At 46.7% G+C, this 17,474-nt stretch overlaps 1 protein-coding gene across 8 annotated transcripts in view; it reads right to left on the reverse strand.

Annotated features, from left to right (window-relative positions):
- PEBP4 (phosphatidylethanolamine binding protein 4) overlaps positions 1 to 17,474 on the reverse strand; it is a 223,208-nt gene that overhangs the window by 114,027 nt on the left and 91,707 nt on the right. For 7 of the 8 annotated variants that reach the window (XM_027549898.1, XM_027549893.1, XM_027549896.1 and 4 more), the window contains exon 4: positions 1,127 to 1,225. The exons of the other annotated variant lie outside the window; for it this stretch is intronic. In XM_027549898.1, the coding sequence (XP_027405699.1) occupies positions 1,127 to 1,225 (99 nt within the window). The remainder of the gene's footprint in view (positions 1 to 1,126; positions 1,226 to 17,474) is intronic. 8 annotated transcript variants of the gene reach the window in all.

Below are 17,474 nucleotides of genomic sequence, written 5' to 3' on the forward strand. Positions count from 1 at the left end.
TTAGAGACTGCTCTTAGTACACGCTCTCATTGGAGGATCATGACAACTCTACAGAAGAGTTAACATGGTTCCCATCTTACGGATAAAGATGAAATGCCGTTGAGGGTCTCCACGACATGGAGGAGATCACTGAGTTGGGAACCAGGCTGGATCCAGACTTAGTCTTTCTAGGTCTGGGTTCCCACCATCTTACGAGGCTGATGCCTTTGCACACGTGATGCAAACGCCATCGGCAGGCTTTCCAGGCAGAAATACATGGATGTCTGATGATAGTGTGGATTTTCCCCTAGTGCATTGCCACGTGCTTGTGAACAAAAGATTCAACAGTCAAGTGAGATGGGAAAATAGATGCATGTTATATAACGCATACTAGGATATTAAAAGCTCTAAAAAGCCCTTCAGTGAGGAATGGGATTAATGCAGTTTAACCCAGAGTCTCCAAAACTTGCCTGGAAATAGAGCCTTTCTGGTTTTGGTTTTTTCATCTAATGCCCCTTTAACAAGCCACCGGATTTGTGTTCCTCAGACCAACTCTGGAAAGGCGGAGCCAAGCACCTTTCTAATTATGGCTGATGACAAAAGGGAAAATAAGGGAAGGTCATTTGTTTCCGTATGAAGAAAAAGAAATGGATCACCAGGCCCCCTCCATGCCCCTTGGCCCGTCAGGAGCAGATCCTGCAGGAGTCCCCTGCCAGGAGGACCACATAGAATCACCTGGTGCCCCCCTAAACCCAGGCCCCTGGCAGTGGTGTGCTGAAGCCATTGCTACAGTTTCAGAAAATTTGCGATTCAGTTATGAAATCACTGTAACTTGAAACTGGTGACAGTGGGAGTCCTTACAATACAGAAAGCAGGAAAACAGTACAAACTGGGGCTCCACCCCTACTTATCCCGAGAACCTGCTTACCTATGTATCACTGATCCGGGGATATTTTCTGAAATTATTAGAAAACGTGTGCAAGGCTGTGACAGCTGGGTGCTGGGGGCGACCTGACACAGAAGTCCTGGCTCAGCAGGGTCCCTGACCCTCCCAAATGAGAGCTGAGAACCCAAGTGAGAGCTGAGAATGACCATCTTTTGGCCCCAGTGCCCGCTGAGTCTGAAAGTGCCTTCTGGCACTGCTTACCTTGATATCTGACACCAGCCAATGTCTCCAGAATCGAGCTTTGGGAGAAGACCTGCTGGGGGCATCGGGGTCCACCATCACCAGGATGTAGGCTGCATCCTGTAACATATTCACCAGAAACAAGTGTAGTGTCGTGGCTAGAATTCGGATGGGAAATCTACAAGGTGCAGACACTCCTTTTACCTCAATTCCAGCCAACAGTGGCTGACCCACCCCTGGAGCTTTCTACTTGATTCAGCCCTATTCTTATGACTTTCCTCTTGTGTCACATGCTGATTCTCAGAGAACTGGTCTATTAGGTAGGCAGCTTAATAGTTTGGCTTTCCCTTTATGAAGAACAATCAATCAAGTAAGCATATTTACCCAGCACCTGGAAGTCCCTAGCATCATGCCAGGAGCTGGGGAAGAAAGAAAGGAAATAGGGCTTCTGTTTTCAAGAAGCTCACACACAGAGTTGGAGCAACCTGTCCATTAATTCAGCAAATACGTGAGCTTAGTATATCCATGTCAGGAGCTGTACCAATCGCAAGGAATGCTCAGATTCATTCATCCCTTCAACAAACATTTTCTAAACACCTGTTATGGGCCAGAAGCTGTTATAGGTACTGGGAGTTCAGCAGAGAACAAGACAGTGTGACCCATACTTTCAGGAAGATTTTACTCTAGGTAAGACACACACACACACACACACACAAACTAAACAACAAAAACCAAGGAAATGCCAACGTGGGATTAGTGCTATGAACAAAATAAAATAGAGTGGGGTTGGAGGGAGTAAGAGCTTCCCTGGTGGCTCAGTGATAAAGAATCCGCCTGCCGATACAGCAGACACGGGTTTGATCCCTGGGTTGGGAAGATCCTCTGGAGAAGGAAATGGCAACTCACTCCAGTATTGTTGCCTGGAAATCCCACAGACAGGGGAACCTGGTGGGCTACGGTCCATAGAGTCAGGAAAGAGTTAGACAAGACTTAGCAACTAAACAACAACAACACGCCCCGCTTTCTCACCTGGGGGCCCTTGTGCAATGCATGCATTGCTTAACCCTGCAAAGAGCTGGACATGACGTGGAGGGAGTAAGCTTTCTAAGAAGGGGAAACAACCTCTAAAAGGCCTTCATGTGACTGATGTGTGACTACTTCATCACATGATGTCACATGAAGCTGATGGAGTGAGGGTTTGAGCAACAGAAAAAGTGCCACGTGGCTAGAGGCAAGCCAGAAGAGTGACGAGGTTGGCGAGATGGATGGGGTTCCGGCTACAGAAGGCTTTGCAGACTTGGGTGAGGCTGGGGTTTTATTCCAAGTGCAATGCAGAACCACTGGAGGGTATTTTTTAGCCAGGACAGTGATATGCTCTGGTTTACACTGTTAAAAGTGGTCTTGATGGCTGGATGGAGAGTGAATGGTTGGCAGGAAGCCAGACAGGAGGCTACTGCAGTGGTAAATGGCAAGATGATGGCTTAGGGACTAGAATGGTAGCAATGGAGACAAAAGCCAGTAGGTGGACTGGGGAAGTATTTTTGGGGAGCATCACTGGGTCTTGCTGGTGGACTGGACAGTAGGGCAGGGAGGAGAGGGTAGGGAAAGAGAAATGGAGGAGGACTTGGGGTTTTGGCTTGGGCAACTGGATGAACAGAGCCATTTAAGGCCACGGAGAAGACTTGCAGAGGAGACTGTTTGAAGGGGGATCCTGAGGGTTCTGTTTTGGACATGTTACGTTTGAAATGCCTCTTGAAGTCAAACAAGTATCTAAGTCAGAGTTAGGAGTTTGGAGGAGAGGTCAGGATGGATATATGAATTTTTAAGTCATTGAATCCCAAGGACTGAAGGTGGCCCTTAAATTCATCGCAGAATAATGAGATGATTCATGGAGAGATTAGACTTGGGGAAGAAAAGAGGTCTCATGAGTGAACTCTAGAACATACTAACACTGAGAGGAGAGGAGGATCTAGCAAAGGAGACTGTAGCCAGGGAGACAAGGAACCACCTGAAATGAAGGTATCATGAAAGCTGACACAGAAAATGTGTCAAGGAGGAGAAATTGATCAAGTATGTTGAATGCTACTGAAAGGCAGAGCAAGACAAGGACACAGATGTGGCAACGTGACTTGACAACATGGAGATCTCTGTTATCTTGGCAAGACCAGTGTCAGTGGAGTAGAAAGGACGATGTTTGATTGGAACAGGTGGTGAAGAGATGGGAGGTGAGGAACTGAAGATAGTTATGAAAGATGATAAAAGGAGAAACTGTAGTGTGAAGGACAGCTAAGATGCAGAGTGGCTGTTACTAAATGGGAAGGAAGAGTCAAGAGATTTATTTCTTTTTAAATTTTTAAAAAGAAGGATGACAGTGAGGCGTGTCTGCAGGCTGACGGAAGTGATCCAGTGGCAAGCGAGGCATAGATGTCAGAGAGAAGAAAGGGGTTTATTGCAAGAGCCAAGACTCTGGGAAGGTGGAAGGGGACAGGATCCAGAGCAAAAGTGTAGGACCTAGACTTTGATCGGTGGATGATACAGGTTTGGATGTTAGGGCATGAGAGATGTGATGAAGAATGAGGAAATTGGATTCTGGTTACTTTTATTTTCTCAGTAAATCAGAGGCAAGATCATCAGTGAAGAGGGATTATAGAAAGTCTGGGAACAGAGAAGCTGTGAAGTAGTCATTTGGGGAGGCGAGAAATTGAGTATACCATAGGTATGTAGTAAGGTTGTGTGTGTGTGTATGTGTGCTGAATCATTTCCACCATGTGTGACTCTTTGGGACCCCATGGATTGTAGCCTGCCAGGCTCCTCTGTCCATGGGGATTCTCCAGGCAAGAATACTGGAGTGGGTTGCCATGCCTTCCTCCAGGGGATCTTCCTGACCGAGGGATCAAACCCACGTCTCTTTACATCTCCTGCATTGGCAGGTGGCTTCTTTACCGTTAGCACCACCTGGGAAGCCTTCAGTCTACACGAGGTATCTAAAACAGTCAAGCTCATAGAAGCAGAAAGCAGAAAGGTGGTGGCCAGGGGCAGAGGGAAGAGGGAAATGGGGGGTTGCTGTTCAATAGGTGCAAAGTATGAATTGCATGAGATGAATAAGTGCTAGAGATCCATTGTACAAGTCTGTGCCTGTGGTTGATGACACTGTATTGTACACTTCAAAATCTGTTCAGAGGGTAGATCTCATGTTCTTACCACACATAAAAAAAGATAAAACTTAAAATTAAAACAGAAAGGGAATTCCCTGGAGGTCCAGGGGTTAAGACTTGGCACTTTCCCTGCCAGGGGCTACAGTTTGATCCCTTGTCAGGGAACAAAGATCCCACAAGCTGAGATATAAAATAGAAAGTAATCCCACTTGAAGAAAGCAGGATGGAATCAACACCCCTATGAAGCATTCTGCAAATCCCAGATCTGGACAATACGTCCTGCTGGCGAGGCTGTGAGGAAGCTTCCTACATTGCCATGGGAATGCAAAAACGAGGCCAATTTATCCTTTGACCCAGCAACCCCATTTCTGTAATATTTTCCCCAAAAGATAGCTTGCACATTTATGAAGTGACTTTTGTAGAAGGTATTCATTGCAGCCGTGTTTATAATAGCAAAAGTTGGAAATGATACAGGCATCCATCAGCTGGGGACTGGTTAATAAACACTGATACACACTCACAACGGAACACTTTATAGCTGGGAAAAAAAATGAAGATCTCTCAGATTTGATCTGAAAGACTCTCTAAGATAAATGAGTGAAAAAAGCAAGGTGCAGAACAGTTTAATCTAGCACCTTACTTTTACATAAGAAAGAAAAAATAAACTATTTCTTCACATTGGTTTGTATTTGCATAAACAAACTCTGGAAAGATACTTAAAAAAAAAAAGATGTGGGTGGTGGTGGGATATGGGTAGATGGAACAGAGGTAGGATGGAAATCTCTCTTATGTGCCTATTCTTTCATTTCGATTTTTCAGCCATGTGAATGTATTACCTGCTAAAAATAAACTGAAAAGATAAAATCAAATGAAATGTATAGTAATCACATAGCATTATCTTAGAGATGTTAGTTCTCATCTCCCTCTATCTGGCTGGGAGGTAAAGAGGTATGGCTCTGTCTTTACGGTAGGGAGAGCCCAGGGAATCCCCACTGCATATTTGGAGGTCAGTTAGGTGCAGGGCAGACCAACGTCCTGGGCTTTGAAGAGAGACACCTGAAGCCTTGTCAACAGATCACATGCTTTGGCATGATCATGACAACACAGGAGGAGCATTAGATCTGTGCTTGTCCAAGTGAGGTTTTTACACAGCTGTATTGAAGTATAATTTTCCTAACACAAACTTCACCCCTTTAAAGTACACATTTCAACAGTTTTTAGTAAATTAATAGAGTGGTGCAATCATCACTAAATTTAGAACATTTTCATCACCCCCCAAACAATCCTGGTGTCATTTGCAATCACTACTTGTTTCTGCCTCTATCTTCAGCCAACTTCCAATCCATTTCCTGTCCCTATAATCTCCTTTTTGCCTTTCTTGGACATTTTGGATAAGTGGACTCATAGAACATGTGGTCTTTTGTGCCTGGCTTATTTCACTCAGCATAACATTTTTGCATGTAGCATATACCAACAGGTTATCCCTTTTAATTGCCAAAGAGTATTCCATTGAGTGGGTATTGGTGTGCATTTTGTTTATCCACTTTGTGGACATCTGGGTTGTTTCTACTTTGGGACTATTATGAATCAAGCTGATATGAACATTTGCTGCAGGTCTTTGTGTGGTATTTGTTTTCAGCTCTCTTGGGAAAATACCTACAGTGGAATCGCTAGGACATATGGTAAATTTATGCTTAATATTAAAAAAAAAATGCCAAACTGTTTTCCGAAGTGGTCTCACCATTTTGCAATTCCACCAGGAGTGTATAAAGGTTCCAATTTCTCCACATCCTCACCAACACTTGTTATCATCCGTCTGTCTGATTATAGCCATTCTAGCAAGTGTAAAGCAGCATCGCATTGAGTTTTTTGTTTATATTTTCCTAATGACAGTGTGTTAGTTGCACAGTCATGTCCGACTTTGAAACTCCATAGACTATATCCTGTCAGGTTCCTCTGTCCGTGGGATTCTCCAGGCAAGAATACAGAAGTGGGTAATCATGTCCTTCTCCAGGGGATATTCCCGACCCAGGGATCAAACATGGGTCTCCTGAATCAAAGTCAGATTCTTTACCTGACAAGTGACGTTGAGCATCTTTTCATGTCTTACTTGACTATCTGTAAGTCTTCTTTGGTGAAATGACTGTATAAATCTTTTGTCCCTTTAAAATGTATCTTCTTATTGTTCTAGAAGGAATTTTAGTAGTTGTATCCCAATCGAGAGTTATGGGAAATGTGAGTGGTGGGGAGAATGGAAAGGAAGGAAAGAAGGTGGCCAGGACTGGATTTGCCTCATCCTTGAACCATTGGTGTCTGCCCTCAACCATCATCTGTACTTGGGGCTGTCTTCTTCCTGTGACTCACCATGACTCTGATTATTCCAGTAGGGAAATATCAACCACAGGGATAGCCACGAACTCAGGCGAGCAGACAGCACCCTTGGACACTCCACGCCCAGGCTCTCGGGCCCCTGCTCCACTGGCCTCCTTCAGGGAACCTGTTGAGCCCAAATTTCCCTGCCTGCCATCCAGATCTTTTCAAAGACCTCCCCCTCCCCACTATCTCCTTCCCAGCCCTTGGTCCTCACCACACCATCATGTTCCAGATGCTCTTTCTCTTTCTTGGAGTCAAGAAAAAGAGTTCTTCTGTTCTTTCTCCACCTCCAAACCCTTCCACGCTGCCCTCTGGAAATGCTGCTAAATAACAAGCCACGTCATCCTCTGTCTCTCCGTAAATTGCTCTACTTTCTTGCCTTTGCCTGCCTTTCCCCTCAGGGCCTCTTCCCCTTAGCGCCCTCCGGTGTTGGCATGTGTTCTCTCATGCCCCTTAAACCCCAGGAGTTGTCCTTGCTCCTTGTTGCCACATCTGTGTCCCCACAAGACTTGGAGAAGGGAATGGCAACCCACTCCAGTATTCTTGCCTGGAGAATCCCATGGACAGAGGTGCCTGGTGGGCTACAGTCCATGGGGTTGCAAACAGTCAGACATGACTAATGGACTAACACTTCACTTCCCCACAAGACTAAGACCTTCTTGAGTGTGTGGATTGTGTCTGTTTCTGCTTACCTCTATACCTGCATAGATTACAGGGTCCTGCACGTAGAAGACACTCAATAAATATCTTTGAATGAGTAACTGAAATAATGATTGCACTTGGCCCAAGGGGTTCAGCTGTTCACCCATTCATTCATTCATTCATTCCACAAGCACTGACTAAGCCCTTATCATGCATTAAGCACCATGAGAGGGGCTGCTGAGGGTAAGAAATGAGATAGACGTGGCCACTACCTTTGAGGAGACAGTAGCCTAGTGGGGACCTAGATACACATGCAAAGAATCTGAGCACCCTTGGGACTCAGCAGGCACACTGCTGGGCCCGCAGAAGCAAACTTGAGGAGGTTATCAACTCTGCCATGCGGTGACTGAATAAAGCCTCACAGAGAATGGCACCTCTGAGCTGGCTCCTGAGGAATGGAAGTCTGCCCAGGATGGAAGGCCATACCAGGCAAAGGAAGCAGCATGTACAAAGCCATGGAGACATGAAAGGCAATAGCAAGTCGTTCTGTGTCTGAGCACGGAGTCCCCAAGGCTGAGGGACAGAGAACTAGCGGGGCAATGGAGGGGGCCAGAGGGGGTTGACAGTGCAGATGGGCCAGGTCCTATATGCCAAGGAGGCTTGTGAATGGGGGTGTGGGGTGACTTAGAGACAGGTGGTGGGGTGAGGGGTGGACCCTAGGGGGTACAGCAACATCCAATGAGGGCTGATTAGGCTGATTCATGTGAGGGATGGGACACAGAATGGCACAAGAGTGGTCATTCCCAGAGGCAGGCCAGCGTGCCATACCTTCTGGAATTCAGAGATGCCCAGGCTGAGGGGCCTTCCTGATGGGCAGGCGTGCTCTGGGGTCTCTGAGGACCCCTCTTTCCACCTTGCCATTTGAAGAATCTGTGTGTGCCTGCCTTTCCCAGAGAGGAGAATTAGAAAGTATTCTTTGGACAGAATACGATAGGATTTCAGTAAACAGTCCTGAGTCCTAGAAGTGCCATGAAGGTGGAGCTGATATTAATCACATCTTTTATTTTCTGATGGTTTGACCTCTGGCACCTTGCTGTCCCTGGAGAGGCTGTTGGTTCCCAGAGACAGTACACTCATAACTGAGAGCAGGCTCTTCAAGTGCAAATCTACTAATTCAGAGCCTACATCCTCCCCTTTATCGGGCCGAGCCACTATCCTTCAGGCCTACTCATCTGGGGGTCAGCTTCCAGACAATCAGGGTCAGCTCCTCTGCTTCAGGGTCGGCCGGAATTATCCAAACCAGCCAATCCCGAGCGTGTCTACCCTGCGTGTCTACCTCCCTCGTCAATTTTTTTTTGCCACAAAAATCACTATAAGCATTCTCATCCATGCTTTCTCCTTGTTCCCTCTGCCTCCTGATGGACCTTAGGGCTTCCCCATGTGGCCCTGTGTGGTGTGCCGTGACTCCCGTCTTTAGGGATCTGTGAGTATAATCTGCTCCCTTCATGACCACTGTTTCCATCTGCATATCTTATCTTAGCCAATGAAAACAAATCCCAGGGGACTTCCCTGGTGGTCCAGTGGCTAAGACTCTGCACTGCCAGCACTGGGATTCAATCCCTGCTTGGGGAACTGGATCCCACATGCCACAACTAAGATCCTGCATGCTGTAACCAAAATAAATAAATCTTGAATGCCTTAACGAAGGTCAAAGGTCCCACGTGCTGCAGCTAAGATCTGGGGCAGCCAAATGAATAAATATATATATTAAAAAAATATTCCATAAGCTGCAGCTAAAGATTCTGCATACCACAACTAAGACCTGGCACAGCCAAATAAATAAATTAATATTGAACAAACAAACCGACAAACCCCAGGTACATTTTAGAGTGGGGCCCTTGACTTCTTGTGACTCAGATATCCACCAAGCCCATTTGAAGACTATAGGAAACTGGGGAGTAGCTAGCATTGCATTTTTTCTCATTTTCTCATATGATTATGTCTGTGGCTTTGGGCTTCCCTGGTGGCTCTGATGGTAAAAAATCCACCTGCCATGCAGGAGACCTGGGTTCTATCCCTGGGTTGGGAAGATCCCCTGCAGTAGGAAACGGCTATATTCCAGTCTTCTGGCCTGGAGAATTCCATGGACTATTCCATGGGGTTGCAAAGAGTTGGACACAACTGAGCGACTTTCATTCATTATGTCTGTGGCTTGTGGCCTACAGCCCTCACTTGTCCTAGAATGAAGGACTGAGCTGATCTGTTAAGGTTAAGGGTTCACAGTCAAGTTGAATGGAGAGCCATCCTCTCCAAAGCAGTACTCCTTACCCCTGCCTGAATATCAGAATCAGAATATCAGATTTTCCAAACTGCCAAGGTGGAGAGGCCCCGGCATTAGCGTCGATGTGGAAATTTCCCAGGTGACACTGATGTAGAGTTAGAGGTGAGAACCACAGCCCTGAAAACTGGTTCCCCCAAGTCCTTGACCAAATCAGTCACTGACTGAAAAAAACCCAGATTTCCCTCCTTCTTCTTAGTGTACACTCAAGGAAGACCATGTGCCCTCTCTATACAGAGGGCGGGCTTCCCCTGATCCTGGCCGGGGTCCCTGGTGCCTGGGGCCCTGCAGATTGAGGGGCTGGAGCGCCGAATCTAGAAGCTGAAGTCACAAACACGAGTCTCCTACTATTCATTATGAGGTTGGTTGGAGTACAAATTTAGCCTATGGTGGGTTGGTTGTGTTTGAACCTCCTCCACACAGTTCTGTATGGGAAATCTAGTTAAGAGCCTTCTTCCTGGGGGAGGTTGAGTGTAACAGCTGTTCCTCACCAGGACTGATGGGCTCACCAGGATGCAGGCCGGGAGTTGCCCTTGAGCCTAAAGCCTTTCATCCCTGAGGACTAACTCACATTTCAGGCTGGCATCCAGAAGAACAACATTTCTGTCCAGAGGTGCTGACAAAGACACTTCCCTGACTGTGTGGACAGAGGCTCATGCCCCTGGGAGCTGGGGTTCATGCCATGATTTGACATATTTGGGAGGAGGTGTCGTGTAGTCACTGTGGATCAGCTGTCCTTCTTCCTTGCCCCCTCTACTACAGAGGCTGGAAAGCTGTGATACTGGATCCCTTAGCTTCTTCTGCACCAAGGGAGCATGTTCTGGCCAGGAAGAGGTAGAAGAAAGTCCCTGGAAAGGGATCTCTTCTGGAAAAAAAGGCAAAGACTTACTAAGAGAAGACCCTCATTGCCTTTTCCCCTTTCCCCCTTTCCTTCTTCCTGCCTGAAATGTAGATGTGATGTTGGATGTGCAGCAGCTATTCTGTGGCCAAGAGAGGACAAACATGAGGTTACTTCAACCTATAGGCTCAAGATGGCAAAGCAGAGAGACAGAAAGAACTTGGGTCCCTGAGCTGCTGAATCAGCCCACGATTGCCAATCCCTAGACTTCTTGTTGCACAAAACAAATAAACCCTGTAAGTTCATATGGTACGGGTTTGTCTTCCTTGTACCTAAACACATTCCTACCTGACATGCACATCAGTTGTTGGTGCTGGTTTTGGTAACTGAGTGTCAGAGGCTGAATTTCAGAGAGGCATCCTGATGTCGTGAAAAGATTACTCAAGTAAATGATAGAGGACAAAGACTGTAGCCCCAGTTGTTGCTTGTACATGCTGTACATTTGGAGGTAAGTCATTTATGCACACCAAGGTGCGGTTTATGGATCTGCAAAATGGCGATAATATGTGTCCCACACCACAGGGTTATTCTAAAAATAAAATGAGTTAAAGGTGTGAAAGTATTTTTAAGACCGTGAAGCAATGTCCATGGGTCAAGTTTTGTTATTGTGAACAAATGCTCTCAGAGTTTGTTCTCAATGGTCCCTGGAGTGGCAGTTACCTTCACAGCCAGAAGACTGCTTCCTCAAGGCCTGTCTCCAACTGTCTGGAGACAGAGAGGCTGAGCTCTCCACATATCTAGCTCTGGACGGGGACGCTAGTGCATATAGAGACAACTGTTCCTTCTAACTCTCCCTCTTTTTGTGTTCCCAAAGGGACTAAGTTTGCCTGGGAGTGGGACAGATTACAGAACCCTGGAATGCAGCAGGAAATGGGCCAAGTTTCCTTAAGCAAATCTAGCCAGCAAACATCTAACAACTCCATGGCGCTCCCAGCAGTGGGTGTCCCTCACTCCCTGAGTTGGGGGGATGCGACTCATTCAAGTACAGCTCAGATTGTTAGAAAGGGCTACGTCTCATGGAGCCAAAAGCTGCCCTTAAAACTCACAGCTATTCTTTCTGGCATAAAATGAGTCCTGTCTTTCTTGTACATGGCCGCCCTTCAGACATTTGAAGCAAGGATCACAGTCTCACAGTGACCTTTTGTTCAGGCTGAAGGGCCCTGTTTCCTCAGCTACTTGGGGCTGCACCCCACACTGAGTCTACAGAGATGCCCTTGGATGGTTCACAAAACACCACGAGAGACAGACATGTAAACAACTACAGTACACCATGACAGGCTGGGATACACACTTAAACAAAGGGCTCTGGGAACACAGAACAGGGAACCAAGCATGTCGAGGCCCAGTAGGGTGGTAGTGAGAAGGTCAGTCTTCACAGAGAAGGCGGCAGTCAGTGAGGGAAAAGAAAGGATGATTTAAGCAGCCGAATGTGGAGATGGGAGGTGGCGGGTGATACGGGTCCAGGTAGCTCAGATGGTAAAGAGTCTGCCTGCAATGCGGGAGACCTGGGTTTGATCCCTGGGTCAGGAAGATCCCTTGGAGAAGGAAATGGCAATCCACTCCAGTACTCTTGCCTGGAAAATTCTGTGGATGAAGGAGCCTGGTGGGCTACAGTTCATGGGGCCACAAAGAGTTGGACATGACTGAGTGACTTCACTTTCTTTCATTTAAGACCATGGGCTTCCCAGGGGGCACTAGCAGGAAAGAACCTGCCTGCCAATGCTAGAGATGTAAGAGACACCGGTTCAATCCCTGAGTAGGGAAGATGCCCTGGAGGAGGGCCTGGCAACTCATTCTAGTAGTCTTTCTTGGAGAATCCCATGGACAGAGGAGCCTGGTGGGCTACAGTCCATAGGGTCACCAAGAGTCAGACATGACTGAAATGGCTTAGCATGCATGCCGATAGTTAAGGCCATAATTTGCTGTGGCCAGAGTCACATGACTAGGAACAAGGAGCCACTGGAGGGAACATCTGCTAAATAGAAATTATTATTCTGAGTCTACAGATGGGAAAATGAAGTTCAGAAGGATTAAGCCCATCTGTCTGAGGAAATATGTTTTAGCCATGTGAATTCTACTCATGGCTGTGTGGCCTTGGGCAGGTTGCCTAAACTCTCTGGGCTTCAGATTTATTATCTCTAAAAGAGAGATCACAATAATCACAGTGATTTTCTCTTGAATTTCTATGCACATTAAGTGAGTTAAATGGCCCCGAATAGCACCTGGCACAAATTAAGCGACCAATAAATGCCAGCCATTGTGAGCCATGGAATGGTTTCTCTGGGATTTAAAACCATCTCCCTCACCTCCCAGTTCTACCCTCTTTTCCCTGTACAGAAGGGCAGGCACAGGTCTGGAGGAAGAGGGACAGATTTGATGTTGACTTTTATTCATAACAATATGGTATTTGTTTGATGTTGCAAATTCCTCTGCACCTAGGTCTCTGGATCGCTTGTGTAATTTAAAATATACATACTACAAAGATGTGCTTGTTGGCAACGTGTTCCGGCATCTCTGAATCAAGTGCCTTCTGCCACTGTGCTGCCCAGTCCTCTGGGGACGCAGTCCTTCCACAGCATCTGCCCGCGTAAGATGGCTGGGGGAGGGGAGGCGCCTGGGATCCTGGCGCTGTGCGAGGGGTGAGTTCAAATCCTGGCCAGTTCGCTGTGCTCTACCCATTGACCAAAGCCCCCACTGTGGCCCACTGCCACTTTTCTGTCTTTGTAAAGCTGAGGGACTTATTTAAATTTCAAAGCCTCACACGCAGCGAAGCAGGAACAGAGATCCCTGCCTGTTGAGTGATGAATTGAGATATTATCTGAGCTGCCTGGGAGGGAGGGTGGGAGGGAGAGAAGGGAACTGAAGGGAGGGAATGAGAAGGAGGGCTCATAAGCAATACCGAGCAGGTGGCTCGTTTCTTCAATCAAACTGGTTCCCGGACGACCATATTCATCTCCAAAGCCACATTTACCTCCATCCTGCTCACCAGTTCCTCCTCTGACTTGCCTGTTTCTCTATGAATGGCCCTGACATTTTGTCAGCCACCAAATGAAAAAGATGAATCATCTTTTGCCTCTTCCCTCTCCGATCGTGCCCCATTCTTTCTGATTTCTAAGCTTAGGTTCTCTCTAGAACCCAGGCTCACTTTTCCTCCTTCTCTCTGATACCTTCGGGTAAGGTCTGAACTAGCTTTTTTTTTTTTTTTTCTCAAAGGTTCATTGAGGCAAGGATTTGATTGATTGATTGAGTTTTTGGCCACCCCAGCCATGTGGGATCCTAGTTGCCTGACCAGGGATCGAACCCACGCCCCCTGCACTTGAAGTACGGAGTCACTTGGCCACTAGGGAAGTCCCTGAAACTAGCTCTTGCCTCTACTATTTCAATAGTCTCTTAACTGGCCCTCTTCTCTCTCTGTCTCCCTTCCTACTCATGCGCTGCTGGCTTGTACTAGAGTAAGCCAGCGCTGACTTGGTAGACCAGTTCTTTGGAAAACAAACAAACAGCCAAACAAAAACAAGCCCTGGCTTGCGGCTCTTGCCCATTTCCATGGTAAATATTCACACCATGGCCCATCCAAGCTGCCAAAATGAGACTGGCAAGAGGAGCACAGAGTTGGCTCTGGCCAGCACACATCTGTCTAAAGAACAGCTTGCCATGGACTTATGACTTCAAGACAAACTCCCCACCCTGGCATCAGACCTTTGATTGCTTGCTGTCAGTCATCCTGCCCAGCTGATCCCACCATGGCCAGACACGGGTATAAAAACGGCATATTCCCCATCTCCCCTGTGATTCCCCTTCCCTACTTTTGCACCTTTATCTGTACTGCTCTCTCTCTTGTTTAGTTGCTCAGTCGTGTCAAATTCTTTTGCAGTCCCATGGACTGTAGCCCGCCAGGCTCCTCTGTCCATGGAATTCTCCAGGCAAGAATACTGGAGTGGGGTTGCCATTTGCTTCTCCAGGGCATCTTCCTGACCCAGGGATTGAATGGCGTCTCTTGCTTGACAGGCAAATTCTTTGCCACCAGTCTCTCTGCTCATTGGAAAATCCTTTCCTTTCTTTAAGACATACCTCAAATACTACCTAACTCCTCTGTGAAGACTTCTGAACCTCTTGAACCAGAGATGATGTCCTTCCTATTTGAACCCTGAGAACATATTTTGTTTGTACCTTAGAGGGGTGCTTGTCAACATCTGTTATGTATCTAGTTATACTCAGGCAGAAATCTCTTGGTCTTTCTTATTAGAGTATGATTTTCTTTTTCTTGTTTTAAAAATAATTATCTATTTTTATTTTTGGCTGCCTCAGGTCTTAGTTGCAGCATGTGGGCTTAGTTGCCCAGAGACATGTGGGGTCTTAGTTCCCTGACCAGGTATTGAAGGCGCATCCCCTTGGCAGACTCTTAAGGCAGATTCTTAACCACTGGATCACCAGGGAAGTCCCTCAGAGCGTGATTTTTTTGAAGGTGGGGACTATGATTTCTTTGTCGTTCCTGAAGCACCCGGCATATGTTTTTGCACATATAGGAGGTGCTTAAGAAATATTGGTTGAAGCAAATTGACCCATTTCCTCTGTCAGGATAAGACATTGGCTTATTTTCCATGTTCTAGAAGGGGGAGGAGGTTTCTGGCCCAGAGATGGACAAGCCCTTTGTACTCCTGGCCCTGATGCTGTATCGCTTGCCCTTTGTCTTTCAGGCCTCTGCCTGGGGGAGCCAGGCCTCCCACTCACCCACTCCCCCTAGGAAGTCAAGATCAGCTCAGCTGGGCTTAATGTTCCCATCCAAGAGACTGAAGTAAAGGGCTGGTTAGATTGGCTCATGGGTGAGACCAGAGAGTTCAGCGTTTGCCTGAAAGCTGGGCCTGGACCTCGGCTGACCCAGGAAGCCTGGGCAGTTGAAGCTAAGCGGAGCCAATTGTGCTCCACCTAGTGCGGAGCCGGGGCTTGGCCTCCCTTGCTCTTGGCCAGAGCCTCTGCTGTCGCCAAAGCCCCTGGTGTGAAGGAATTCGAGTTCTAACTTTAGGTGGCTACGTGGCTGATGGCTGTGTTTGTGAATATCTCATTCCTACTTTGGTGGCCCAGCTGGTGGGAACAGAACGGGTAGTCATGGGACTGTCATCGTGTGCTGTCCAGGTTAACATGTAGCATTTCTATTACTATTAACAGACTTTCTGCTCCTCACTCCATCTGTTCTCTGAAATAATTGCAGTTGTACAGACCATGCCTTCGCTACAGGCAAGCTCTGGGGAAGAGGATAGTGCTTTTATGAGGGAAAAAAAAAGTGTTAAAAAATAACAGCAAACATGAAAAGAGAAGTGGGAATGAACGGACAGCAGGTTTCCAATTTCTTGCGGATTCCGGCCTGCAAAGGTGGCGTTTTCACACTTGCTCTGGGTGACCGAGCCCAGATTGGGGTGAGTGGCTGGGCTGATGGCTCAGGCTTTGGGAGGTGCTGTGGTTTCACCAGAGATTTGGCCCCCGTTGAGGTGGTGGCCCCTTGGACAGGCGACCCAATGAGGGGATGCTAGGGAGGGGTGGGGCCCCTAGGAACCTGCAGCTGAGGCATTTTGATGGTGCAAGGGCGCTGGAAGGTATCAAGGCCCGGAGGAAAAAGGCTGGAGTGGAGAAGGGCGGGTGGGGAGGTGGAGGTTTTGAGCCAAATGGCTGGTTCTTTCTGGGCCTTGGTTACTCCATGTACAAAATGGAAGGGATGATCTTAATGACCTCCTTCCTTGAAGGGCTGGATTATACAAAATGTCAACAATTCTTCTGAAAGAGGGTTTAACTACAAAGGACAATTAAGACGTGGTATATGGAATATAATAACTATTGGGTTGGCCAAAAAGTTCATTCGGGTGAACAGCAGAGGGACTCAACACACATGTATCCATTCTCCCCCAAATGCCCCTCCCATCCAGGCTGCCACATAACATTGAACAGAGTTTCATTTGCTATACGATAGGTCTTTGTTGGTTATCCATTTTGAATATAGCAGTGTGTATATGACCTTCCCAAACTCCCTAACCATCCCTTCCCCTCATCCTTCCCCTGGCAACCATAAATTCATTCTCTAAGTCTGTGGGTCTCTTTCTGCTTTGTAAACAAGTTTATTTATATCATTTCTTTTTACATTCTACCCATTGTTAATCGGCTATTCCCCAATACAAAATAAAAAAAAGTTTGCAGGTTTATTTTTTTTTAAAGTTCATTCAGGGTAAGGTTGTTATTGAAAACCCGAACAAACCTTTTGGCCAACCCAATAATAAAAGCGCAAATGCACTACCTGTGGATCCGAAGCACTCTGATTTGGAAGGTTGTGTGTGGGGTTTTCATCTTTCCACGGGGTACAGAACGAGGCACGTCTATGAGGACAACGACCGGCTGGGTCTTTGTTCCTGAGTCTGTCTTCTCACTACCCAGCTCATCCATGTGGGGGCCCATCACATTCTGTGAAACTGAAAATGGTGCTCTGACCCCCTAGACTACGCCCCCGTTGGAATGGCCAAGAAGAAGGCACTGCTGAGCTTTTGAAAGAGTGAACTGGGTGGTGAAAGGAGACAGTGAATGAAGGGAATACAGCCATGTGATTTCTAAGTCTTCTTACAATTCTAAGAAGTATTTTCATTGAAAAGAAACCCAGGGAATGTGACTGGTCAGCTGCAAGTAAGACATGAATTGGGGAAAAGAATTTTTTTTCGCTGGATTCTATACTCCAAATCCATAAAATGATTTTTTTTTTTTTAATTGTGGAAAGGCTTTAGGTGGAGATTCAGAGGGAGCATCTTCTGACGATGATGCTAGTCTAAAATATTTTTCAGGTACTGAATAGATTTGAACTTTCTTTCTCACTTCATATCACCCTCAGAATGGATCAGCATATTCTAGATCTACTTTAAAACTAGACCCAGTGAGTCAAAGAGATTGTTGGGCCTTTATTTAAGATTTTTCAAAATACATGCAGGT

This window comes from Bos indicus x Bos taurus, chromosome 8 (assembly GCF_003369695.1).
Source record: "Bos indicus x Bos taurus breed Angus x Brahman F1 hybrid chromosome 8, Bos_hybrid_MaternalHap_v2.0, whole genome shotgun sequence".
NCBI classification, from domain to species: domain Eukaryota; kingdom Metazoa; phylum Chordata; class Mammalia; order Artiodactyla; family Bovidae; genus Bos; species Bos indicus x Bos taurus.